General features: G+C 43.7%; 3 protein-coding genes across 3 annotated transcripts; 2 read left to right on the forward strand and 1 right to left on the reverse strand.

Moving 5' to 3' along the window:
* Positions 1-2,005: 2,005 nt before the first annotated feature.
* On the reverse strand, positions 2,006-4,620 carry LOC102705183 (60S ribosomal protein L7a-2). The gene is made up of 7 exons (XM_006659983.3): positions 4,541-4,620; positions 4,249-4,296; positions 3,951-4,152; positions 2,995-3,164; positions 2,752-2,880; positions 2,562-2,654; positions 2,006-2,452 (listed from the first exon to the last, which is right to left on the reverse strand). Exons 1-7 carry the CDS (start codon positions 4,541-4,543, stop codon positions 2,321-2,323), a joined length of 777 nt encoding a protein of 258 aa, XP_006660046.2. The 5' UTR covers positions 4,544-4,620; the 3' UTR covers positions 2,006-2,320.
* Positions 4,621-11,645: 7,025 nt separating this feature from the next.
* On the forward strand, positions 11,646-14,707 carry LOC102705458 (GMP synthase [glutamine-hydrolyzing]). Its single transcript, XM_015840080.2, has 6 exons — positions 11,646-12,326; positions 12,679-12,929; positions 13,023-13,398; positions 13,539-13,670; positions 13,754-13,929; positions 14,390-14,707. Exons 1-6 carry the CDS (start codon positions 11,721-11,723, stop codon positions 14,511-14,513), a joined length of 1,665 nt encoding a protein of 554 aa, XP_015695566.2. The 5' UTR covers positions 11,646-11,720; the 3' UTR covers positions 14,514-14,707.
* A 6,616-nt stretch (positions 14,708-21,323) lies between these two features.
* Positions 21,324-25,377, forward strand: LOC102705743 (subtilisin-like protease SBT5.3). Its single transcript, XM_015839968.2, has 8 exons — positions 21,324-21,473; positions 21,580-21,689; positions 22,073-22,170; positions 22,250-22,414; positions 22,522-22,633; positions 23,073-23,607; positions 23,707-23,804; positions 23,923-25,377. The coding sequence occupies exons 1-8, from the start codon at positions 21,387-21,389 to the stop codon at positions 25,040-25,042; spliced, it is 2,325 nt and encodes a 774-aa protein (XP_015695454.2). The 5' UTR covers positions 21,324-21,386; the 3' UTR covers positions 25,043-25,377.
* The last annotated feature ends 1,354 nt before the right edge of the window (positions 25,378-26,731 follow it).

Raw genomic sequence — 26,731 nt, forward strand, 5'->3', positions numbered from 1 at the left:
AATATGGCCAAATTTGTAAAGCTGAAAAAGTTGGGTTAATTCGTAGTTCGTCTTTAAAGTAGGGTCAGATTTGCAATTACCCCTTTTAAAAATCGTTGATCTCTTTTCGTCTTCCTTCCTATTTTTTTTCCTCTCTGAAAGTGTCAATCCCTCCTCGAAACTATTCGTCTGTGATATCCTTAATACCTCTGATCTTTTTCTCGTCATTGACATATTTTGTCTCAACTATTTGTCCTCCTTTCATTTTTCTTTTTGCAACTCATTTTCATATATATTTTCTAGCCGATGACGGCACATCCCAAACTAGGCTTGCTCATGTCCACTATCGCCTTTGCGTTGAGTGATATAGGATTGCCGCTCATTGCTAGGCTTCATTGTGCAAGCTATCACGCCACACAACTATTTCACTCGTGTCATGTCATCTCCCATGCGTCATGTGTATGTATCCCAGCCAAGCCAACAAGCCAGCATCAGCCTCGCTAAGTTCTAGCATATCCGCTTCTGAGCTTTTGAGCTCAAGTTCGTCTGCATGAACTACCACCGACCCCATCATCCTTCACTCCACTCTATCTCCCTCCACAAGCCGAGGGCCACCACCAAATGAAAAAAAAAGACCATTGTCAACTTCCTAGAGCCGCCCTAGCCTATAGCTCCAACATTGCCATAGCTAGAGCCTAGCTTTCGTCATCGACACCAACATCCAAAATCACCATGTTTGCTTCCTCTTATCCAAAATTGAGGGAATCATCGTCTTCTCCATACCAAACTCAACTTTTCCCCTCGTATTCCTTGGCAAGATCACCGCTAAAGCCTCGAATGTGTTGCCTTTTGCAACGTCCTACTTTGTTTACGGTCATTGGCCTCATGAGACGTCATCTTAGGGCACCTCGTGTGTAGCCATCTCCACCATAAGGTCAACCTCCTTTATTGGTCATCAACAGTCATTGATCCCAACTAGAGTTCATAGGAGTCGTCCACATTATGCATAGCAATGGCACCAGATGAGAAATAAGATAGGGTTAGATTGTTGGCGCATGAAGGAGCGCATGATATATGTGGGCACGATGTATAGAATTAGATTGTTGGCACATGAAGAAGGAACACGTGATATATGTAGGCACAATGTCAACTTGAATTTCCCGTAAATGTGATGGAAAATTGCCCTTGCGCTAGAGATTTTAACAGTAGAAAGAGCTCAAGTGACATTTCCTTGTTGAGAGGCTGCTGCTTAAGTCAAATTTACACTACCTCTATTTCAAATTGTAAAAGTCTTGCCTAAATTTATCAATCGACGAAAGTATATAATTTATAAATATATCTAGATTCATTAATATTCATATGAATGTAGACAAGACTGGAAAGTCTTACATTGTGAAACGAAAGGAGTAGCATCCAAGGTATGGGTGGTTTAAGTATTTCAAAAGAAATACTTTTAACTATGAATCTAATAATATGTATCATATAAATAATATATTACTCTTCGATTTTTTTTTGATACTATTGACTTTTAAATCTATGTTTAACCCGCTAGTATGCAAAATTGTAAATAAGGTACAAAATACATTTAATAATGAAATAAATTATAACAAAATAATTATAATTATCTATTTTTAAAAAAACAAATGATCAAATATAGATTAAAAAGCCAATAGCATCTAATAGAAAAATTGAAGGTGATAATAAAGAAATTGTTCGAAGGTTATGTTCAATGATCTCTCTAGAGTCAAGATAACTTCCATGGTAATCTCGAAAGTAATTATATGCCATTGTATAAAGTTACTGAAGTTTCCTAGACCTATTTTCATCTAAAGTTCCCTACGTTTTTTTTCCAATATAGTTTATTTTTTAATTTTAGCTTCTAATCGCTAAATACACGTATATAAAATTGTATTCATAAATTAATTTATTCATAAATTAATTTTCGTTTAAAAATATGTCAGCTATAGGCATAACTGGCTTCAAGAACTGAAGAACGCGAACTGCAAGCCAGGAAAGTGAGCTTACCTAGTTTCTTAATTTTTGTTTAGTTCTGCTTTCGCACGTGACCATTTCAGCTCTGAATAATTTGAGCTGAATAATTCTTTTACGCTATTCCACAGCCATACAGTAAACCTGTACGTCGTGCGAGAATGGAACAAAAAGGTTTAGCAGCTATGGATCTGGCATAGTTTCCCAACATGGTCCGCTGAAGAGAAAAAAAATGAAATTAAAGACTCAGAAAACCACAGCACGGTTGCACAGTGCTAATTTGAGTTCCTCGTCAAAATCAGGACACTGAAAAGTGAAACTACATGGAGAGAGCTCAACAGAGGGCTATAACTTAGGTCATCCGCTGGGCAGCCTCCTTGGCGAGCAGCTTTTCCCTGGCCTTGGTCTTCGCCTGTGACTTGGATCCCATGACACCGCCTCCCCACTTCTTCCTGACCTCATCGAATTTGTCATTGAAGTTCGCCTAGAAAAGGATGGCTCACAGCATCAGCAAATGAAGTGCTGAAGGGAAAGCAGCACTGGATAGTATGATAGATATGATGAATAAATGAATGAAGGATCTCATGGTTAACCTTGATGGCCTCCAAGATCTTGCTGAACTCAAGCTTGTCCTCGTTCTTGACAGTGGTCAAGCATAGGACAGACGCAGTTTTCTTGTGAACAATCTACACGAGATTATTTGCAAAGAATGAGATTCTCTTTCTACTACTGCAGCCTCTATACCTTAAAAAAGTACAAACAGGGATTCAGGAGGAAATATACCGATCCTAGACGGGCTTTTCCTTTCACGATGCAGTAAGGGACCTCCATCTTCCTGCACAGGGCTGGAAGCCACACAACCAGCTCAATCGGATCAACATCATGAGCAATGACAACCAGCTGGGCCTTGCTCTGCAAGAAAGCATTCAATTATCTCAACAGTGTTCTTTGATTGTTCGTTCCCATAAAAGATATCACTGGATGAGTAATTAACAAATAAATGGCTAGCTCAATAAGGTCCTGTACCTGCTCAATGAGGTATGTGACATGGTTAAGACCATACTTAACAACAATTGGCTTCTTTGCCTCAACGGTTTTACCTTCCGCCTCAGCTTGGGCCCTCTTCAAAAGCCTCTCCTTCTTAGCAGCCTTGTCCTCAGGGCGGTACTTGAGGAGCATCTTAAACAGGTTGGTTGCTGCAAACGACCACTCACATAAGATACTTTTGACACATACAAGCAATTCAAGTTGAACTGCATTTAAGTTCTGTTGCTTTGTTTTAACATTTTAACAGCGATAGCTAATGAATCACAATACTAAGAACACACCAGCAACATTACAAACCAACATCCTACAGAATAATTATGTCAACGCAACTTTCATGCAGAGTTCAAGACAATCAAGTACTCAACAAAACTGATGATGGTTTCTTGCACTGACAGATGACCAGATATATTAAGAAAACTTTAGCAGTATAGACCAGCATTTTTCATTCTTAATTTCCATATAAAAAAAACTCCCTAGACACTAGCAACAAAAAGCTAGTAGTAAAAGGCTCCATTAAACTGGAAGAAATTCACTATACTAAAAAGAAATCTACTACGCCCTAATAACTATGGCTCCCATCGTTTCACTTCTTATAAGAAAAAGAAATCGCATGTCCATAGTGACTCAAAAGGCAAAAGTTATAAAAGAAACATGATGAAAAATACATAATCAAGTTCAAAATTAAGTTCTAAAATTTAAATTTTGGTATAAGCAACTGTAACTGCGAAACGATGAGAGCCTATTACTATTAATCTACCATGAGAATTAGATTACTCATGCATTATTCAAGTAATGCAACAACTCAAGGTTTCAGAACGAAGATACGTGTGAATTTCATAAACTAATATCCAGCTTGACCTAACTGGCATCCCAGGTGCGTCGCCGACCAGACAAATCGACTGATGAGATATGAAGGAATCGAGGCGTATACATACCGAGGTTCTTGTCGAGGGTGCGGGTGAACTGGTTGAGCGCCGGGGGCACCTTGAGGCGCTGCTTGAGGATGCGCCGCTGGCGCTGGATGCGCACCACCTTGGGCCACTTAACGAACCGGTGCAGGTCTTTCTTGGGCGGCAGCGCGCCGCCGATGCCGAACTGCTTCGGCCTCTTCTCGAACAGCGGGTTCGTCACCTTCTCCTGCACCCAGTCCAGCAAAAGAAGAAAAAAAATCAAAATCACATCACACTTCAAGCAAACAGATTTCAACCACGAATGGGGAAAAGGGTGCAATACCGTCTTCTTCCTCGCCGGCACCGGCGCCCTGCCGCCTCTCTTCGGGGCCTGCGAAATTTGCGATCCAAACTATGAGCATATCCAACAACCATATCTAAAAATTGCAGCCTCCGCAAATCCACGCAGCAGATGATGCAGATTTTAAGCCAGCGCCCACAAATCCAACTAAACCACACCAAAACAACACGCACAAAGATCACGAAAAGCTCCGTAGGAAGGGAAACAGGGGAAAGCAGCAGCGATAGCACTAGCGCGAACAACGGAGAGGCGGCGGCGGCGGCGAGAGCGTTACCATTTCGCCGGAGGGGACGCTGCAGCTTGGCGTTCCAAACGGGGAAGACGGCGAGGAGGGGGAAGAGGGCGGCGAGAGGTGGCGACGCAGGGGAGGAGGTGATTTTATAAGCGAGGCGCCGGGACGACGTGGACGCTTGGCAATCGCCCGATGATGCCAGCGCAAGAGCACCAGGCCATCTGGGCCGTCCATGGGATTAGGGTTTTGGAGGCGTCACTTGGGCCGCAGCCATATAGACTGGGCTACATGGCCGGCCCGGTTGCTTTTCGAGCCTTCCTGGGAGCTTAGTTCTATTGTTTTTCCTTTTTTTTTCTTTTTTTTTGTTAGGTTACACCCATAAAAGCCAAAAGATCTCTCTTATACAACTAAAAGAAAAAGAAAATGCTACCTATAATATTTCATTTTGATTTGGCTCGGTTAAACATAACAACGTGGAGAGCAGTAAAGAAACATAACGGTATCTATGAGCCCCAAAACCTAATCAGAGCAGGTACAATAGCAGGTCATAAGCCAGACATGAGGGGAGAGGCAGCGGACTACTAATTTATAGCCACCTATAGCACAGACTCCAAGACACATATGTGTATGACAGGTAGGACCGAATATTAGTTGTGTAGTTTATTCTATTGGATGAATTGGCTATTAAATTGGCTATAAATAAGTTAGAGCACTATTGAACTTGCTCTCGTAAAAGAAACTTTTCATGGTGCCAACATCGTTGTACATTGGCTGTTCAATGTAGTAGTATAGAAAGGAAGATTGTGCTAGATAGATCATAGATGTGTTTGTTGTTCGAACAATGTATACTTTAAAACATGGATATCAAACAAGAAGTCTACTCTAACCGTTTTTGTTTTCCTGCCACGCATCAGCTCATTCTGGTTTTCTTTTGGCCTTTCTCTCCTTTTTTTTCCTTTCACCACTGCTATGTGTGTGTTCGGTTACTCGTATCATCTTAGGGTGTGTTTGGATGGTGGGATATGAGTGAATAGGGTTTGGCGGCCCGATTTTTAGAAGTGTTTAGTTGGTGAAGAAAATATAGTGGCCCCGTAGAGAATATTCCGCCTAGATACCAGACGGGGGAGGTCCGGGCGATTGACCGGTCACAGCCACCCGCCCGGACCGAGCGCGCACGGGCCTCCTTCCGCGTCACCTCCTTCCGCATCTGCGAGGCCGGATGGAGCGAGCAAAGCAGAGGCGGCGACCGGCGCAGGAGCGAGGGCGCGGCCGGCGTCGAGCGAGCCGGGGTGGGAGCCGCGGCGGGAGCCGCGGCCGACGACGAGACCGGGGGCGATGACCGGCGCGGCCGCAAGAGCTGGAGCGACGACTGGCGTGGGGCCGACAGCGGCGGCCGGCGCATGGCCGCCGTCGAGAGCGGGAGCGGCGACCGAGTGCGGGAGCGGGAGCAGCGTCCGCGCTCGAGCTGGGGCGGCACGAGAGCCATGGCCGTTGTGCCGGTCGGGCGAGTACAGGAGCCGCGACCGGGCTCGAGCTAGGGCGGCCAGTTCCGGTCTTGAAGGTCACCTTCTCCGGCGAGGCCTCGGCGACATAGACCTCGACGACACTGAGCCAGTGCAGCGCTCCTTGGTCTTCACGCGGTCATGCCGGCGAGCTCCTTGGTCTATGTAAGTAGGTGAGTGTGGGAGCAGCTTGGTAACCAGCTAAATTCATATTTGAGGATTGAAACCACCTGAGATTAGAAATACTATACCAGTCATTCATATCAATTTAACCTTTAAAGTTATGTGCTTTCAGTTGTATCTGTTGATGGTAGTAGGGCTTTTCCCCTTGGAAATTACAAGCAGTAATGTGGATTGGGAAAAAATGCCTGATATGTTAAATAGATATTTAGATATAATGGCATTCACCGTGAGGAAGCGTGAGGAAGCGCTGCATTCTGTTAACTATATACTGATAGTATACATAATGCAGCAGTACACAACCAAATTTGGTTCTTTTACTCAGGCGTTGTGCATTTAACTCACAAGCCTAATTCCTAGGAATTTATTCTTAAAATTTAGAGCAATCTTACAACATTTTTTTTATAAGATCTGGTGTACTTTGTAGTTTTAACTTTTAAAACAGGGTAAATTATTTGTGCAATACAATCTGCATTGTATTTTAGTTGTTATATTTAAAGAAAAAATGGATTTCCAGATCGGTGGGCTATGCAACAGCGACATTTGGTCTAGCAGTTCTTGAGGGCAGCACACAACCAGGCGTTTGGTTTCCATAAGATGTTAGTGGTGCTTTAATGGGAAGACATAATAACACAATACCAATTCATAGAAGTATTCTTTAGTTTTAAAAAACTCTCTTCTACTCTTTCAAAGGTATCTACTATGCACAATCAAATTCTTCACAAATGTTGAATGCAATTGTGGACATGCCCTGGTTGTGGTAACTGTATGCATCGCGTGGAAGTAGAGTTTCATGGATTGGTGCGGTTTGGTGTTGTAATTTGGTCATGAATTAGTCATGTAGCTGGGTTTGGGGATGAACGGGTTCTTGGGCATTGGGGGTATGGATTTCAGTTTACTCAGATGCAAAATGTTTGATTGTTGAGCGAGAATTTTGCTCGTGTTTATGTGAGTCGGAATTTTGCTCGCGTTTATGTGAGAGTGCCGACAAGATCAATTTTGTATCTATGGTTAATGTCATTGAGGCGTTTCCAGCATGGCGTCAATGACATTGAGGATTGGTTCTTCTGTAACAATTCTGGAATACCATACTCTAACCCCTACTTTGTTTGGGTGCTAACGTTTTATCTTGAGTGGACATGGTTGCATTTAGGCCTCTAAGTGTAGCTTCCCTTCTCTTTTCTTTACTAAATTTTGCATGAACAACTTTGCTCTTTGATGGTCAGTGTAGAACACGATACTATAAAATGTACTGGTAGGTCGTCCATGAAATTGCAGTGTGAACTCTTAAGCGCTCTTCCTGGAAAGCCAAATTGCAGTCTAGGGGTAGTTTCCAAAGTTAGCACATATTTTTGGTCTGAACATAAATTGACAAAGTTGTGAAAAGATATTTTTTTGGTTGGATGGAAGTGTTGAGTAACCCTATAGATGCAGGCAGCCTGAACTACATAGCATATTTTTATCGAGGGATTGGAAGAAATGGCATACGCTGTCTTGTGTATAGGGCCATGTTCAACAAATATATGTTTGTAGCTATTCTAGAACTTTTGAGAGACCAAATTAAAGCTGCTGCAATAAAATCTGCCTCTACAAAAACATGCATGCTACTTAATATCTCTTCGTGGGTGCTTCTCTACTGATCTAGAGATTATAAGTGTTTCTTTCATAGATTTATTAGATGGGGGCACTAACTTTGAGTCTTTTGGTCGTTGAATTATTTATTATCACATATGAGTAAAAATGGGCATGCGAAGATTCAACAGTAACATCACTTATTTTCACTTTTGATTATTGAGTTATTACTTTAAATTTGCAGTAGAACCCTCCCCCTCGATGCATTTTGTTTGCAATATAAAAATATTATATTTGATGCTACCAGGTTAAATATATATGCAGATCATACTATTTGTACTTTATATTGTAATATTTGATATTTAACTTGAATCAATTTTAAGTCTGATTGCATTTTATATGATAATAATAAATTTAACAATTGATATAGTTGACACCGTAGCGTTAGTACGGACACTTTACTGGTCATCAAGTATACAAGATGTAGCACCCTGAGGCATCGATGTTGCGTCAAGCATTGATTTGCTGCACTAACCGTCATGGCAAAAAGAAACAATTTATTTTTTAAGCGCTTCTCTAGACTGCACGTTGAAGGTGACCTTATAGGCTTGAACTAGCTACTAGCAGACCTACTCAGAGCAAGGCTAATAATATAACCAACAAACCGGCTAAGACTTTTTGTAGTCTTCTTATAGTCCACTTATATAATGGTTAGCTCTTCATTTTTAATACAGGACCCACATGTCTCTCACATGGTGTCTTGGTTTTTGTGCCTGAGCTGACTATAAGCTTATAGCCAGCTTCTCATCTCTCTTCTCCCTTCTCTCGGCTTATAGCCAGCTATTATAGCTGCTCTAAGGTATTTGCAGCGGACACTATTTTGAAAGTAGAGTACGTGAGAAAAAATATTATTCTGATAGATACTCTATCACAGCATGGTTGGTTCAGCTCGTTAACATTGACGAGCTAAAAGCCTAGCTTAGCTTGGCTCACGAGCTGACTTATAAGCTCGTTAGGCTCGTCAACAAGCTAAGTCTTATTTAAATTATTTCTATAATTATAAATTTATGATTTTATTATATAACTTATGAAGAGACATAACTAACAAATTACTCAATAAATATAATAGTTTGGATGCAATTATAGAGCTAAGCATTAGTTAATAAGTTCTAAATATATAAAAAAAATCATGATACTTAGTCCTAACAAGCTAAATGAATAGCTCACGAGCTAAAAAGCTCGGCTCAACCGAGCTTGATACGAGTCACAAAGCTTTTTGTCCACCCCTATATCCCTTGCTCCAAAAATATGTCATCATCTATATTGAAAAGAGATACTTCATATTTGGATGTTCTCTCTCATCCATATCTCAACAATCAATTTCAAAAGAAGAGAACAATAACAACAATTGAATCTGATCCGAGCTTGATACAAGTCAAAGCTTCAAGCTTTTTGCCCACCCCTATATCCCATGCTCCAAAAATATGACATCATCTATATTGAAAAGAGATACTTCATATTTGGATGTTCTCTCTTATCCATATCTCAACAATCAATTTCAAAAGAAGAGAACAATAACAACAATTGAAGTTATGGGGTGGTAAAATGTTAATAAAATATATATAGCGAATGTAATATCTATGTTATGTTCTGTTAGGGTGATAACTAATATAAAGAGATAATCTATTTTTAAAAATTATCAAAATAACAATATGGATGATTAAATTTAGAGAAGCTACTCAGAATGCTCTAACACTACCAGAGTTTTTTTTTCTTTTTATAGGATAGTTAGTCGTGCTAAAAATACATGCCCTCGCCTTTTCGCTTCTGCTTGCACTTGTAACCGAAAATCTAAAATTTTAACTTTAAATTTTAAGTTGAATTTGGATTTTTTTATCCTAAATTATTTTCCAGCCTATGGTTTACTTAGAAATTACTTTTACACTGACAAATAACTGAGACACAAAAACAGACATAACATCCAAAGTAGAGCATTTATGGCCGAATCTATTACAACGACAGCCCACGGAACATTATTTTCAACAAACCGTGCGGATTCCCAATATGTTTAGGCCATTTACAGTGCGCATGCATGACGTTCGGCCTCAAGCTGCCACAGCGGAGAGAGGAAGCTAGCTGGCACTTTTTGCCTGGCTTGCAGAGCCGCGCGCGCCCTCGTGAGGTAGCGACGCCTCTGCCTCGAGCTCGGCGAGAAAGCGCCCAGAGACATGCACTACAAGAGGTCGTCGCCCCGGCGTGGTTCCTCGACGTGGACGGGACAAAATCAGATGAAGGGGCGCCGGTGTGGTCGTCGTTGAGATGGCCATCGTCCGTCGCGGCCTTGACCCCCACCGCGTCGCCCCGACACCGGTCGCCGCGGCCTGGACGAGCGCCGCCGGCCGCCCTGGCCTCGACCAGCTCAACCCGCCGCCATCGGCTGCCCCGCACCCTGAGAACGTCAACGGCCATCGCGGCCTAGACGCGCGCCGCCCCGAGCGTTGTGGGTCGCCGTGGCCTCGACACCTACCGCCCCGACCCCGAGCACCGTTGGCCGCCGTGGCCTCGACCAGCTCAGCCTCGCGTCGTTAGTCGCCTCGCACCCCGTCACCGGCCACCGCGGACTCGACCCCCATCTTTGGCCACCGCGCACTCGACCCCCGTTGCCAGCCACCGCAGATTCGACCCCCGTCTTTGGCCACCACCACTCCGCCGTCCTCTGCGTCGTTGGATGGTGGGAAGAAGAGAGAGACAAACAAGGGAGTGAGAGTGAATGGTGGGAGAGAGAGGAGCATTAAAAATCACGGGCCCCATTTAAAGCTATCATTGGCCCCACCTAAAATAGCTTCCACTGTGGTAGATTGGTAGGCATGGTTTATGATTGGCTTTTCTACATGGCACTTGGGAGAGTGCCCCTACTATGAATGCCCTTAGATGGTTTCGAGAAGGGCAGATTCTTAAAGGAGAAAGGAAAAAAAAAACCGACTCTTAGCTCGTTTCGTGGAGACGTGTTGCATGTCGTAACCGAGAAAATTGAGAATTTGCCACTGCTTAAGGAAATTGGCTTCGATAAAGAGCCACGCTTAACTGGGTAGACTTCAGTCTTTTGTCATTTTAGTCCATTTATGCATTTTAGGTGTATTTTCGATGGAATTTCGGGACTGAGTGACCGATTTGCCCTTGTCTCAGTTCTTTCTCCCATGATGAGACCGATTTGCCAACCCTTTTTTTCCTAGATTCCGTCATGGCGGCCGGCTGCCGTCTCCGACAACGACGACGACTCCTGGGCCTTCGACTCGCCTCACACTGCGCCGACCTCCTCTCCCGGCTGCTCCGTTGGCCACCTCTGGGAAGCACTCGCTATGGCATACCGCCTCGGCGATGGCCCCACTGACCCAGCCGTCTCCAACGCGCTCGTGGCTTGCCACTCCCGCCTCGGGGACATCTCCTCTAGGTTGTCCCACTTCTAGCGCCTCGTCTAGTCGAGCGACGTCCCCTCAGCCACCTCTAGCGCCACTCTCCTCGCGTCGCTGCCAACCAGGCATTAGGCCGGCACCAAACCCTAGCCGGAGCTAGGCCGGCGCTAGGCTAGCGTCGACGCGCATGGCGAGCGAGGAGGGGTCGATCAACTATAGAGCCAGGGGCAAAACAGTCTTGTTTTTAATAAATTCCACTAAAAATACACCTAAAATACATAAATGTGCTAAAATGACAAAAGATCAAAGCTCATCCAGTTAAGCGTGACTCTTTATCAAAGCACATTTATAGGATAAGAATCCAACCTTAGACAGTGGTACAATCTCAAATTTGTCATTCCTAACCGGTAGCATTCGGGGCCCACATGTCATCTGGCAAATCGTCGATAAATACCCGTGAAACCCAGGAGCTCGTGGGTAAACTCCCCACCTTAAACCCCACACACACCAAAACCCTAATCCCCTAATTTCCCCGCCGCCGCCGCCGCCTCCGCCATGGGCTCCGCCTCCGCCTCCGCCATGGGCTCCGCCTCCGCCTCCGCCTCGTCGCTCCCGGCCTCCGCCGGCGCCGGCGAGAACCTGGTCCTCATCCTCGACTTCGGCTCTCAGTACACCCACCTCATCACCCGCCGCGTCCGCCAGCTGGGGGTCCTCTCTCTGTGCGTCTCCGGCACGGCGCCGCTAGCCTCGCTCGCGGGCCTCCGCCCCCGCGCCGTCGTCCTCTCGGGGGGCCCGCACTCCGTCCACGCCCCGGGCGCGCCCACGTTCCCCGAGGGGTTCCTCGAGTTCGCCGCCGGCGCGGGCGCCCACGTCCTCGGCGTCTGCTACGGGATGCAGCTCCTCGTGCAGTCCCTCGGCGGCGCCGTCGAGGCCTGCGAGAAGCAGGAGTACGGGAAGATGGAGGTGGAGGTGACCGCTCGTTCCTCGGCGCTGTACGGGGAGGGGGAGGTCGGGAAGCGCCAGACGGTGTGGATGAGCCACGGGGATGAGGTGGTGAGGCTGCCGGAGGGGTTCGAGGTGGTGGCGCGCAGCGTGCAGGGCGCCGTTGCTGCCGTTGAGAACCGTGAGAAGCGGTTTTACGGTCTTCAGTATCACCCCGAGGTAGCGAGCTTTACTTTACGATTCTTTCTCATTTTCGATTGGTGTTTTCTGAATTAAGCGACAAATTCAATTGCATGTATTAATCGTTCATGGAAAATCATCTCTTTTTTTTGTAATATGTGGATTCTGCGGGAAACTACTTAAAATTGTTGATTGATTATTTAGTTTGAAGGTCAAATTGGTTTAGTCGGTAAGCCGGTAACTCAATTTGTTGACTGTATATACACCTGATTTTGCTTGTTCTTGTTATACTCATTACTTTGTAGCTGCAATGCATGCTTTACAAACATTTTTGTGCTGTTTATACCGAAGCATGGTTATGACGAACTTTTCGTTCTTTTCATTGTACAAGGTGACGCATTCACCGCAAGGAATGGAAACACTGCGGCGCTTCCTTTTTGATGTTTGTGGGATAAAAGCCGATTGGAAGATGCAAGATGTGCTGGATGAAGAAATTAGGACAATCCAAAGCATGGTTGGGCCTGATGAACATGTGATTTGTGCTTTATCTGGTGGAGTTGATTCAACTGTTGCTGCCACTCTGGTTCACACTGCAATAGGGGATAGGCTTCACTGTGTTTTTGTTGACAATGGCCTATTGAGGTAGTAGTAGTTCTCATTTCGGTATGTTTTTTTTTAGTCGTAGCACTTTCAGAATCAACATCCAACAGAACTGACATAAGAACTCTTGTGCAGATACAATGAGAGGGAACGAGTAATGTCTACCTTTGAAAGTGACTTGCACCTTCCAGTCACATGTATTGATGCCTCTGAGCAATTTCTTAGCAACCTAAAGGGTGTGAAAGACCCAGAGATGAAAAGAAAGATAATTGGCAGGGAATTCATAGTGGTCTTTGATGATTTTGCTCACAAGTTAGAACAGAAGATAGGAAAAAGACCAGGATATTTAGTTCAAGGGACACTGTACCCTGACGTGATTGAATCATGCCCTCCTCCTGGTAGCGGAAGAACCCATTCTCACACCATCAAAAGCCATCACAATGTTGGTGGTCTTCCAAAAGACATGAAGTTAAAGCTAATTGAACCGCTGAAGCTCTTATTTAAGGATGAGGTCTTGATGAACATTTATTTACATCATATCTCTCCATTGTTTTTACTTTTATGTGTTAAAATTTACGTACATTAAATTTTCATGGGAAAAAAATCTCATTAGTAAATTTAAATTTGTTGCATGTTGTTGTATTCCAAAAGGTACGGAAGTTGGGGAGTATTTTGAATGTTCCAGAGTCATTCTTGAAGCGACACCCATTTCCTGGGCCTGGTCTTGCTGTACGTGTCCTAGGCGATGTTACCGAAGGCAATGCTTTGGAGGTTCTTCGTCAGGTTTGAGCCTTCCATATTACTGAAAAATTGCTAAATTGGCTTTGTACATGATTTTAATTGGTATGATTATTTATTTCTATCAGGTTGATGAAATATTTGTTCAAGCCATTAAAGATGCAGGTCTCTATGATATAATTTGGCAAGCATTTGCTGTATTTTTGCCTGTACAAACAGTTGGAGTTCAGGGTGACCAGAGAACTCACTCTCATGCAGTTGCTTTGAGGGCAATTACTAGTGAGGATGGCATGACTGCAGATTGGTACTTAACACTGACTCTGGCTCGCTTATCCTCCCGCAACTTTATAATAGTCATCCCTACTATTGCATTAGCCTTCACTGTACGATGCACAGTATTTTGTTGTTGTTGGACAGTTTTGTTATATGCAGCAGTTATCATTTGCTTGCTCATCAGTTTAGATTTGAGGAATTGATTAGCTTGGCTAATTGACTAGAATATTAAGTTTGAATGAGACAAATTGGCATTCACTTTTGTTCCTGACATACAAATTTAAGCTGTTCATTAATTTCATAATTGTCTCTGGTTCTAGTCTTGTGCCTATTTCTTGGTGCAATCATTGCTTAGGTCTACTGTTGTTTCAAACATAAAGAAATATGTTGCTTATGTTATCCTGAAGTAGTGTTCTGTTATGTTGTGTTAATTGTATTGGGCTCTTGCGTATCAACTAATGCGATAACTTTGCGCTGTTAACTCTTCTCAGGTATTATTTTGAGCGGGAATTCCTGGTAGATGTGGTCAACAAGATCTGCAACAATGTGAGAGGTGTTAACCGTGTTGTCCAGGACATCACGCAAAAGCCACCTGCGACAGTGGAGTGGGAATAGGAACTCCACGTTCTGAATTCTGATGCCGTGAAGTGGCCTTCTTTTATGCTGCAATGGTGGAGTGGGAACAACAACTTGTTCCCAGTTTGATACATAGAACTGTTTACTAGATTATTGTTTACGTTAGACAAATCCCTTTTGTCAACATGTCATAGTAAAGCTTTAAACGGCACTTATAACTATGCTTTCTATTCTTTTGAAGACCCGAGTAAGGTCGCGCTCGGGCTAGAGAAGATAAGTTAACTTATTCGTAGCACGGAACGAGAAACATACTAATAGATTAATAGATTAGTACATGATTAATTAATTATTAATTATTAAAAATATAAGAGCAAGTATAATAGCAGGCTATAAGCTAGTTATGGAGGAGAGAGTGGATGAGAGAGTGTAAGCAGGTCAGAGGAGAGAGTGGATGAGAGTGAGTGTAAGTAGGTCGGTAGCTTGTAGCTAGCTTGGACATAGGAACCAAGAATCTCACGACAAGAAACTCTGTGAGAGTGATATGTGGGTCTAGAAACTCTGTGAGAGTGACATGTGGGTCCTTGATATGTGGGTCTTGCTTTAACGATGAAGCGTTAACTAGTATATGAGTGAGCTAAGAGAAGACTAGTATATGAGTGAGCTAAGAGAAGACGAACTCTTATAACTATAGAAAATTTTTACAAAAAATACTCTGTTCAGTAGTTCGGGAAACGTGCATATGAAAAATGGGATGAAAAACGAGAGAGGATAAAGTTAACTAACCGTGGGTGACACCCACGCGGCCTAAGTCCTGGTTAGCTACAAAATTTTGAAGACCTGTCTTTTGGAGTAAAGATATTGAACTGATTAAAGATATCTTGACTTGACCGGTTTTTTTAAAGTAAATCCTGGTTAGAGGAAGTAAAAAAAAATAATGGAAGCGTACTCTAAAATTATTAGGTCATTTTTATGTTTACATGAGTGAAGAAAGAATAAAGGAGAGAAGAAAAATATGTTATAGATTTATATTATCAGGTCATATTTATGCTTACATAGAAAAGAGAAGAGAAAAAAATATGTTATAGATTTATAGCTAGCTATAATATAAACTTTAAGACAAACTATAGCACACTCTAAGACAAGATATGTCTTGAGGCCGGGTTCGGCCATCCTATAAGATAACTAAGTATCTCTCGTATTTCGTGCGTAAGTATCTCTCGTATTTCGTGCGTACATTTCTCGAACGGATTTTTCGTGCGTACGTTTTTCGAACGGCTACGGTGTATTTTTTGCAAAAGAATTCTATAGGAAAGTTGTTTTAAAAAAATCATATTAATCTATTTTATATATTTTTGATAATTAATAATTAATTAATCATGTACTAATCTATTATTACGTTTCCGTGTCAAGACATAAGTTAACTTATACCCCTCCCGAACGGGGCTGAGTGTGTACCAGAGGTGGATTATTTATTAATAATATAGTATATTTTTATGTGTATTTGGGATATGTGGATTATATATTAATAATATAGTATATTTTTATGTTTACCTATTGTATAAGTTGTGATATGGAAAGATGCCCTTTTGAATCACATGAATGAAAAAATAGAGGAATAGAAAAAACATAGGATCCTGATAAGAATGTAAGTGGATTGCAAAACACAAGAAAAACATATAGAAATGATAGTTTTATTGGACCACATGAAAAACATAGGAATTTGAGGAGAGAGAAAGACTCAAAAGAATTTTTCCATGAGATTCTACCTCTTGTTAAATTTTCTCCAAAACTTGTATGGGAGAGGCATTTCATAGGAATTTCATAGGACTTTATAGGGTTCATTTCTTTGATTCAAATGTCTTTGTAGGAAAAATTTCTATAGAAATGAAATCCTCTAGGGTCCCTTTGAATCAAAGGAATGAAAAAATGGAGGAATAGAAAAAACATAGGATTCTAACAGGAATATAAGTGTAAAACAGAGGATTGCAAAACACAGGAAAAACGTAGAAATGACCGTTTGATTGGACCACAAGAAAAACACATGAATTTGAAGAGAGATATAGACTCAAAGTATTTTTTCCATGAGGCTCAACCTATTGCTAAATTTTCTCCAAAACTTATATAGGAATATGCATTCTATAGGAATTTTAAAGGATTTCATAGGGTTCATTCCTTTGATTCAAAGGGCTTTATAGGAAAAATTCCTACAGGAATAAAATCCTATAAATTTCCTTTGAATCAAATGGGGGCTGACACAAATTTTGTTCCTTTGCACCCATCCTTGCATGTGCCTTTCATTATCCCTTGTGGCCTGGTCCTTACTTATCTACCTGAGATAAAATTTAGGGTCCTTTGAATCATAGGAATAAAAAAACGGAGGAATAGGAAAAATATAGGATTCTGACAGGAATGCAACTATAAAACAAAGGACTGCAAAACACAGAAAAAAATATAGGAATGACCGTTTGATTAGACCATAGGAAAAATAAAGGAATTTGAGAGGGGCCTAGAGTTATGGGAAGAAGAAACATGAGGTTGGACCTTATGTTTATTTTTCTCCAAAATCTCCATAGGATTGTACAATCCATAGGAATTTCAAAGGAAAGAGTAGGATGCATTCATTTGATTCAAAGGCTCTCATAAAATTTTTTTCCATAGGATTAAAATCCTCTAAATTTTCTATGTTTTTCATAAAATTCAAAGGGGACTTTAGAAATTTCTCTCCAAACAAAAAGGCATGGCATGACACAGTGTTTGCAAAATACGACACGGTAGTTGTGATTATCATGATAATTGCTCAGGCCTTTCACGGCACGGATTCAGTAAGCTGCGGTACAGTTTGGAAATTTTTTCTAAGATTTCAAAATTTCTAAAAAAATAGTAAAAAATCTGAAAAAAATCGTGGTAATATATCATGATAAGCGTGACCTATCATGTTTTTTCCCGTATCAAACTGCCATGCCTCGATTCAAGCTTTTTTATTCATTTTGGCTTCAATTCTTTTGAGGCGTGGTTTCAACCTGTAAAATAATCTTTTTGTGTAAATGGTCATCGGTTTGGTCTTTGCCCATTTAAACCGATACCTTCATCAAGCTTCATAAATATCATTGCTGGACAAGTGCTAATAAACATCTCCTTGCAGGAGGATCCTCTCACTTTGACAACACTCGACCCTCCATAACGTGTTATAAAAGTAGTTATTATACAATAAATATTTTTACGTGGGATACCTTTATATATTATGAGTATGATCTCTAAAGTATTAACGGCTAAAGTTGTCTATAGCTATATGCATAGAGGCGGCGCCGCTCACCCCCGGACACCGCCCAGGTCCCTCCCCTCCTCCCTCTAGCCTTGCCGACGCCCAAGCGGCCGCCGGCAAAGCCAGCCAGACGCCAGGACGGCGGCGGCGGGGCCATCTCTCCCCCTCCGCTCGGGCTCTCCGTGGGGGCGTCGAGTCGTGCGGAGCCAGGTGCAGCAACACGGCTGCCGACGGCATGGGCGCGACACGAGCGTGGCGGAGGCGGGAGGTGTGGAGGCGTGGTGGCACGAACGACCAGGGCTAGCTTCTTGCCGTCGGAACCGACGCCTCGCACCCAGATCTGACGCCCCGCCCGACGACGACCCGCTCAGACCCCGCCGGGATGGCGGATCTGGGGTTTCGCGGTGGAGAGGGCCGGCGGCGCGCGCGGTGTCCAGCGACTCACACGGCGGCAGCGGGCTGGAGGCGTGCAGAGAGGCTGCGCCGGCTAGCGGCCGGAGGAGCGTGCGCGTGCGCCGAGGTCACGTTGGCCGACGGCGAGGGCCGGAAGGGCGTGGTGGCAGAGGGGCACGACGACGGTGCCTGGGCTTCTTCTGCCACGACGACGGCGCGATGGCGCGGAGAGGGCAACGTCGCCGGGGAGGTGGTGTCCCAAGAGGAGGTCGGCGATGTCGGGAAGCTCGCGGCCAACTTCTGTTAGCTAATGTGGCTCATCACGTCAGCCGTTGGTTGCGCGTGCGGCAACGGCGGCGTGCGACGACATGCTGTGTGAGACGGTGCGGTGGAGGAGGCGCGGCAGTGGCAACTGTGACCGCAAGGTGGGCGACGACAGCGGCGCGTGTGGTGGACGTTGCCGGTGGGATTAAATCCAGACAATCGTTCTCTTGGACGGCGCCTTTGCCGTCTCAAGATGGCCACGTTCGAAGGGCTAGTGGGGGGAGAGGGGATGCATTCTCCTCTCTCACCCTCTCTCCATCCTACCCAACATCTCCATCCTACCCAACAACGTGGATGGATCGGGGCACGTCGGAGTTTTGGAGTCCTTGATGGCCGACCGACGACGAGGCGTGGTGCTACGCGTGGAAGGTTGCTATATGGCGGTGGTTTCTGAACTCAACGATTACTCTTTGGCACGGTATGGTTGTTTGATTACAGATGAAAGTATAGTCTTTTGGCAGGCAACGACGTCGTCTGCAGGGCGTCGTTTTCCTCTTGAGGTGTTGCTGTGTAATCTCACCCTTTCCTGTGGGTTTCTTCAGGTGAAAACCATGTCCTGCCAAGGACGGAAGGTGGCGGCGCAATCGTCGTTCTGTTGGAGGCGTCGCTTTGAAGAACTCGTATCTTAGGAGTGTCAAAGAGCTGGTTTGGGTTTTAGAACCAATGGCTCTGATGTAATCGCGTGGTGTGGTTTTTTTTCTTTTCTGATTATGATTCTACTGTAGCCATAATCTTGTACCTTTTCTCCTTCTCTATCAATATATACGAGGCAAAACTTTTGCCCGACTTTCAAAAAAAAAGAGAGGAGCGGAAGCAAGCTATTTTAAGGTGAAAAAGGAGTACCGTGTGCTGATGCTGGAAGGTCGTAGCTCCCTGAAGAAGATCGTTATTACTAAAGTGAAAGGGGACGTAGAAGGAGCTCAGAGTCTACGTGGAAAAGCTTCTAATAGGCACCACAGGCGTGGAAAAGCTTTTCTAATAGGCACCACAAGCAATAACGAAGAGATTCTAAAGCCAATTGTATGGCACTCAGTAGTTGACTTTGTAGAATTATTCACACCATATTTTCGTTTTTGTTTATGCTTATAACATATTTAAATTTTAATGTTAAATTTAAAGTTGATTTTATGATTTTTCATTGTAGTTTATTTTTCATTAAAGACTTTTTAGAACGTTAAGAACACACATATAAAAGTTTATTTATAAATGTGTCGTTTTTGCTTCAACCAACGAAAAGATGACCCTGGAAGTCACTTCAACAAATCTTCAAAGACTTATGAGTAAGAGCATTCCCAACAACTCATCTAAAATTTGTCATCTATATTGTTATTTGGATATCCATTTAAAATAGATTCTTTATTTATATCACGCATCACTCCAACAAAACATCCATATTGCATCATCTATATATATATATTATTAATATTTTATCCTCTCCTTCTATGATTAAATGTTAAGATATGGATGGAGGAGAGAGAACATTCAAATATAGATGATCTCTTTCTAATGTGGATAATGCTATATTTTTTGATGATGAAATAGATTATCTACTAGAACTATTTTTTCTCTCGCATCATCTATTTTTAAAATGAATGATAGGATAGATAAACTGTTACGTTTGTCTCCCATTTCCATGTTATCTTTACATGCTACTAGCACCGACGATGGTGTCTCTACCACCAGATCAAGGTGCAAGGGCCATGTTGTGGTCAAGAGGAAAACTTGGACGCCAAAGGGAGGAATGGGCGACAAATAGGCCCACCTTTGGGTAGGATAGTGGCTAATATATAGCTATATCCAATTTGACAATCCATATTTAAAAAGACTAACCATACCCAAACTTAATAGATATTGACCGGTGAGTATGAGTATCCTAGTGGACAAGAGCTACATGTGTGTCTCACATATTGGAATGGATTAAAAATTTTATTTTCAGTTTATAAATTAAACCTATATCATTTTATTGATTTCATTTAATCATGTTCTTGAAAGGGAAAACTCGAGTCTGTTTCTAAATTAACTTAGACCAGTTCCCGGTAACATTTATTATACCCATTGTCCCAAAACTACAAGTCATAGCTAAAAGTTGTAGTTCTGTGACAATATTTAAAATCTATAGTTTTGTGAATAATTTCTTAATAAATAGTTTTGCTATAGAATATAGTTTTGTAATAAAAGTTATACTCCCTCCATATTTTTTTTATATAACGCCGTTGACTTTTATGTCTACGTTTGACCTTTCATCTTATTTAAAAAATATATAATTATTAATTATTTTTGTTATAATATGATTTATTATTATAGAAACTTTAAGTATGCTTTATAATTTTGCATATTTAGATATAAATTTTGAATAAGACGAACGTTTAAACGTAAACTTAAAAGTCAACGATGTGATATAAAAAATATGGAGGGAGTACTAGATATGTAATGTAGCTTTGTGAAACAATTCGTGTAACCTGTAGCTTCCCAATAGAATGAACAAAGTAACAGTAGTTTTTCATCATAGGTACCCAAAATCTGTAGTTCTATGGGTAAATCTTTAAACATATAGCTTTGTGAAATATACTTAGAAAAAGCAATAAAAAAATTCAGTAACCAGTGCCTTATCCAAAGCAAAATTAAGGTGATAAAAAAAAAGATAGCGAAAAACCAAAGAGCGAAAAACAGAAAAAAAAACGATTGAGCCAGTAGTAGTACTCTCCTCCTCATTAGTAGCTCAGCCAGGCCCGGTGTTGAAGCGTTCCTCCGGCGATCTGGACTTATTTTTCGCGGTCAAGGCTAGCCAAATTTAGGGCCACCGGAAACCGTCCCAGCAAGCAACGAAAAAAAAAAAAAACCCTGGATCGCCAGGCTTATTTATACAACTCACACTCGCATCCGCTGGGCAATCGACCGGGGCGACGACGAGTGATCGATCGATCAGATCATCCATGGCGAGCTGCAGGAGGCCGTTCCTCGCCGTGGCCGCGCTCCTCTGCCTCGCCGCCGAGTGGCAGCTTGCCCAGGCATTCAAGAAGGCAAGCACAAATCCGGCCAGATTTTACCCCTGCAGCTTCTGCTGAAACTCTGTTATTTTTTGGTCGTTCGATGCTGTTGTTAAAATTGTCACAATGTTGGGCGCAGTCCTACATCGTGTACCTCGGATCACACGCGTACGGCCGAGATGCGTCGATCGAGGAGCACGCCCGTGCGACGCAGTCTCACCATGAGCTGCTCGGAACAGTTCTTGGCAGGTAAACTCTACTCGCTTACCCAGGTGGATTTTCATCGCTCCGTATAAAATCAAAAAAAAAAATAACAAGATAGTTTGATATAAGATATACCACTTCAAACATGTAAGTTTAAATTTGGTTTTTACACGATTAATCTGGAACTACTATCAATATCAATGTATATTGTTTTTTTATAATTTATCGGAATAGAATTTAAACTTGAATGTCTGTGAACTAATATATCTCATATTAGTCAATCTTGCCAAAAAAAATTTAAAATTTTTTATAATTATTTAGAAGATATACAAGAAATAAGTGTGTATGTCCAACCTAGCTATGAAAATATTTTTCCCCCTCCCTCAGTGACGAGTGCCACAGTTGTTTAATTGTTTTTCTCTTAACAGCAAGCAAATGGCCAAGGACGCGATACTCTACTCCTACACCAAGAACATCAATGGCTTCGCGGCGCATCTGGAGGAGGAAGCAGCAAACCAGATCTCGAGTGAGAGAACAACCACCATAGAATCCTTCGTCGCTGATCGTCTGACGACTGGATTTTTAATGCCATCGCTTGCTTGCAGGGCACCCTGACGTGGTGACGGTGCTGGAGAGCACGATGCTGAAGCTGCACACGACGAGGTCATGGGACTTCATGGACATGGAGAGGGACGGCCAGATCCTCCCGGACTCCATCTGGACGCGCGCCAGGTTCGGCCAGGACGTCATCGTCGCCAACCTCGACAGCGGTAGGCATTCATTTGATCGCACATTGATCTTTTGCCGCATGCGTCTTTGCGTTTTTTGATCTCGAGCTTGGATGGCTACTGTTGTCTGCCATTGATGGCGAATCAAGGTGTGTGGCCGGAGTCGAACAGCTTCACCGACGAGGACGTCTTCAGCGAGGTGCCCAAGCGCTGGAGGGGCTCCTGCCAGGACATCGCCAAGTACGGTGTCCCCTGCAACAAGTAGGTTCCACTTCTCACCATCTTTGGAAATCAATATTTATATTTTCACTTTTACTATTTATCAAATGTTTGATTTTTTTTTCTTTAGTTAAACACACACGCAATCCATAGGGGACTGAGAGAGCGTGTACGGGATTTTTTTTAAACTTGCGTATATGACTTCAAATTATCATTCAATAGTAGTGAATGGATTTGATTGATTAAATTAAAATTTTTAAACATTTGATTACTAGACGGATCCTAATAAATTATTACTTTCTCCGTTCCAGTTTCAGGTTATAAGATATTTTTTAAAAAAATTATCTATAAACCAATGTACATTATATATATATATTTAAATTTATTAGTATCTATATGAGTCTATTAAAATACAAAACATCTTATAACATGAAATATTCCGTAATATTCTTGGAGGACTCATGCATGTGAGATTTTGTAGGAAGCTGATCGGGGCCAAGTTCTTCAACAAGGACATGCTGGTGAACAACCCGGGCGCGGTGGACACCAACTGGACGCGCGACACGGAGGGGCACGGCACGCACACGCTGTCCACCGCCGGCGGCCGCTTCGTGCCGAGCGCCAGCCTCTTCGGCTACGCCAACGGCACGGCCAAGGGCGGCGCGCCGCGGGCGCGCGTGGCGGCCTACAAGGTGTGCTGGTCGGGCGAGTGCGCCGCCGCCGACGTGCTGGCCGGCTTCGAGGCCGCCATCCACGACGGCGCCGACGTCATCTCCGTCTCCTTCGGCCAGGACGCGCCCCTCGCCGACGCCGACTCCCTCCTCCAGGAGCCCGTCACGCTCGGCTCCCTCCACGCCGCCATGAGCGGCATCTCCGTCGTCTGCTCCGCCGGCAACGCCGGCCCCCTGGAGGACACCGTCGTCAACTCCGCGCCCTGGGTCACCACCGTCGCCGCCAGCACCGTCGACCGGGACTTCCCCAACGTCGTCACGCTCGGCAACAGCTTTCATATGACGGTAAGTCGCAGACACCACCGCCATTGTTGACTGCATGACCACACTTCGACGGACGGCATGGCTCACGTCTCAAGTCTCTCTTCCAATGTTGCGTCGCAGGGGATGAGCTTGGAGACATCGACCTTGCACTCCAGCGAGCTGTACCCGATGATCAAAGCCAGCGACGCCGCGCTCGCAGGCTGCGACCCTGTCATCGCGTATGCACCGGACGATCCTTTGACGAGCACGGAATTTTTTCATCGATTTCTACGAGAATTGAACTGATTCGTGTGGAAATCTTGCAAAAAAAAAAAATTGTTTTTTGTGTGGTTTCAGATCTACGTGTCCACTAGGAACGCTTGATCCGGCCAAGGTGAAGGACAAGATCGTGGTGTGCGTCCGTGGTGGTGATATCCCAAGGGTGACGAAGGGCATGACCGTCCTCAACGCCGGCGGCTCCGGGATGATCCTCGCGAACGGCGAGATGGACGGCGACGACATCGTCGCCGACCCGCACGTGCTCCCAGCCACCATGATCACCTACAAGGAGGCCGTGTCGCTGTACGAGTACATGGGCTCCTCGAAGAACCCCGTGGCGAACATCTCGCCGTCCAAGACGGAGGTCGGCGTGAAAAACTCGCCGTCGGTGGCGGCCTTCTCGTCGCGCGGGCCGAGCGGGACGCTGCCGTACGTGCTGAAGCCGGACATCGCGGCGCCTGGGGTGGACATCCTGGCGGCGTTCACCGAGTACGTCAGCCCGACGGAGGTCCCCGACGACCAGCGGCGGTCGGAGTACGCCATCATGTCCGGCACGTCCATGGCGTGCCCGCACGTCTCCGGCGTGATCGGGCTCCTCAAGGCGGCGCGCCCGGGGTGGAGCCCCGCGGCGATGCGGTCCGCGATCATGACGACCGCCCGCACCCAGGACAACACGGGCGCGCCGATGCGCGACCACGACGGGACGGAGGCGACGGCGTTCGCCTTCGGCGCCGGCAACGTCCACCCGAACCGCGCCGTCGACCCAGGCCTCGTCTACGACCTCTCCAACGACGACTACTTCACCTTCCTCTGCGCCATGGGCTTCTCCACCGAGGACCTCGCCAAGCTCAGCGCCGGCAAGTTCGCCTGCCCGGCGAAGGTCCCGCCGGTGCAGGACCTCAACTACCCGTCCATCGTGGTGCCGGCGCTGCGCCATTCGGCGACCGTGACGCGGCGGCTCAAGAACGTCGGCCGCCCCGCCACGTACCGCGCGACGTGGCGTGCGCCGACCGGTATCAACATGACCGTCGAGCCGGCGGCGCTCGAGTTCAAGAATGCCGGCGAGCAGAAGGAGTTCAAGGTGACGCTCAAATCGGACAAGGACAAGATCGGGAAGGGCTACGTGTTCGGGAGGCTCGACTGGTCGGATGGGACCCACCATGTCAGGAGCCCCGTCGTGGTCAACGCCTTGGACTAAGGCGCCGAGATTCGTGCGTAGTATAAATCGAACGAGCAGATGAGAGTTTAGGCGTTTCAATCTTTTTTTACCCCCTCTCTCTCTTTTTCTTTTGGGTATAAGAGTGATATATATATTTTTAGACTCTAGATTTCTTGGTTGTTAATAAAGGTTGATGCATGTATTGACTGTAAATAAAAAATAAAGTAATAGTACAGTCATCAAAATTTTGAAGAGTTCATAGGCGCCGTCTCAAAATCGATAGATAATATCCTTTTGAATTATTAGTTGTCTCCCATGGTAGGAGGGATATCCTTTCGAATTATTGTCTATCTTATGCTCCTCCGGCTGTTATTTTTTTAATATGGAAAAAAATAAGTTATATATTAAATATATTTAGTGATACTTTCAATCATAACAAATGAAGGATAATTACATAGGTTTTTTTTAGTAAGACGAATGATTATCAAAAAATTTACGATGTCATCTAAAATATCTAAAAATACGAAGGTAGTATATCTTCTCATTCTATGGGATTTTACTTGCTCCCTGAATAAATCGATCATAAACTTGACACGATCATAAGTAGATTTTACTGGGCTGGAGTTAGCCCCAAAATAAGTATCACATGATGAAATGGAAGCAATTACGCTACCCTAAAGAGTTCTGGAAGGGGTGAGGTTCACATAAACTAGGAAATTTAACATCACTCTCCTAGCTAAATGGATTTATAAGCTAGAAACTGATTACAAAAGTATCTCCGAGGAGAAAATACGTACATACGTCACAAACTCACAAATGCATTTTTCAGTCTAAGATGAGAGGAGGTTCTCAGTTTTTCAAAGCACTACACACAATTAAGCCCTACGTACATAAAATGGGGGCTTTCCGTCTATTGCTTGTTATCTCGAACATCTTATCGTCTATTACATATTATCTAAATAATCATAAAAAATATAAAATAGAAATATATATTATATGTCACTCTACAAACATGTAAATTTAAATATTGCTTCTGCAATTTATAATAAAAATAATAATTTAAACTCTAATTGGTACATATATGTTCACAATCCTATTTATTATTTTGTTATAATTTATAAAAGTTATATTTGAACTTGCATGTTTGTGTGGTGGTACGTTAAGTACTAATATATCTTTATTTTTAATTTTTTTTAACTATTTAGAAGACATGTAATACAATAGATTAAAGCATATCTCTTAAAAGGTTAGAATTATTTCCTGCTTGGAAAGTGGGAGATTTCTTTTTTGGGCAAGATGTGTGGTTGGGCGAGCCTCGCCCTCTCCAAAGCAAATTTCTAGCCATTTACCAAATCTGTAATAAGCACACCATTCTTATTACTAAGCAAATGAATACACCTGGTTGGTGGAGTTGGTGGACCGGCAAATAAATACAGCCACTATTTTATCCTTGTTATGGCATTTTCATCCTTGTTATGGCAAACAGGCAAAGGGTTGCCACGTGAAGGACTTCAGGAATTGTCTGATTGTTAACGTCAGAATTTGAAAATAGCCGTTGGAGAAAAAATCGGGAGCACTAACTGAATCGGACAGGAAGCAAGGCAGTCGGACTAAAACGATTGGAAAGCGACTTGGATAGAGCCGATAGAGATTGATTCGGATTGGAAGAAGAGTCCGATTGGGCTTGAAAACAATGCAGATAGATTCAGGAAACATATAGAGTCCGTG

The sequence above is a fragment of the Oryza brachyantha genome, chromosome 8, assembly GCF_000231095.2.
Source record: "Oryza brachyantha chromosome 8, ObraRS2, whole genome shotgun sequence".
NCBI classification, from domain to species: domain Eukaryota; kingdom Viridiplantae; phylum Streptophyta; class Magnoliopsida; order Poales; family Poaceae; genus Oryza; species Oryza brachyantha.

Excerpts from the sequence above, each read along its gene's own strand:
- LOC102705183 (XM_006659983.3), bottom strand. Across the intron at positions 4,153-4,248 it reads TGCCGGCGAGGAAGAAGACG|GAGAAGGTGACGAACCCGCT; the intron begins GTATTGCACCCT and ends GACTGGGTGCAG. Across the intron at positions 3,165-3,950 it reads CACCCTCGACAAGAACCTCG|CAACCAACCTGTTTAAGATG; the intron begins GTATGTATACGC and ends GGTCGTTTGCAG.
- LOC102705458 (XM_015840080.2), top strand. The coding sequence starts at position 11,721 with ATGGGCTCCGCCTCCGCCTCCGCCATGGGCTCCGCCTCCGCCTCCGCC. Across the intron at positions 13,671-13,753 it reads CTTTGGAGGTTCTTCGTCAG|GTTGATGAAATATTTGTTCA; the intron begins GTTTGAGCCTTC and ends TATTTCTATCAG. Across the intron at positions 13,930-14,389 it reads GATGGCATGACTGCAGATTG|GTATTATTTTGAGCGGGAAT; the intron begins GTACTTAACACT and ends AACTCTTCTCAG.
- LOC102705743 (XM_015839968.2), top strand. The coding sequence starts at position 21,387 with ATGGCGAGCTGCAGGAGGCCGTTCCTCGCCGTGGCCGCGCTCCTCTGC. Across the intron at positions 21,690-22,072 it reads CTCGGAACAGTTCTTGGCAG|CAAGCAAATGGCCAAGGACG; the intron begins GTAAACTCTACT and ends TTCTCTTAACAG. Across the intron at positions 22,415-22,521 it reads CGTCGCCAACCTCGACAGCG|GTGTGTGGCCGGAGTCGAAC; the intron begins GTAGGCATTCAT and ends TGGCGAATCAAG.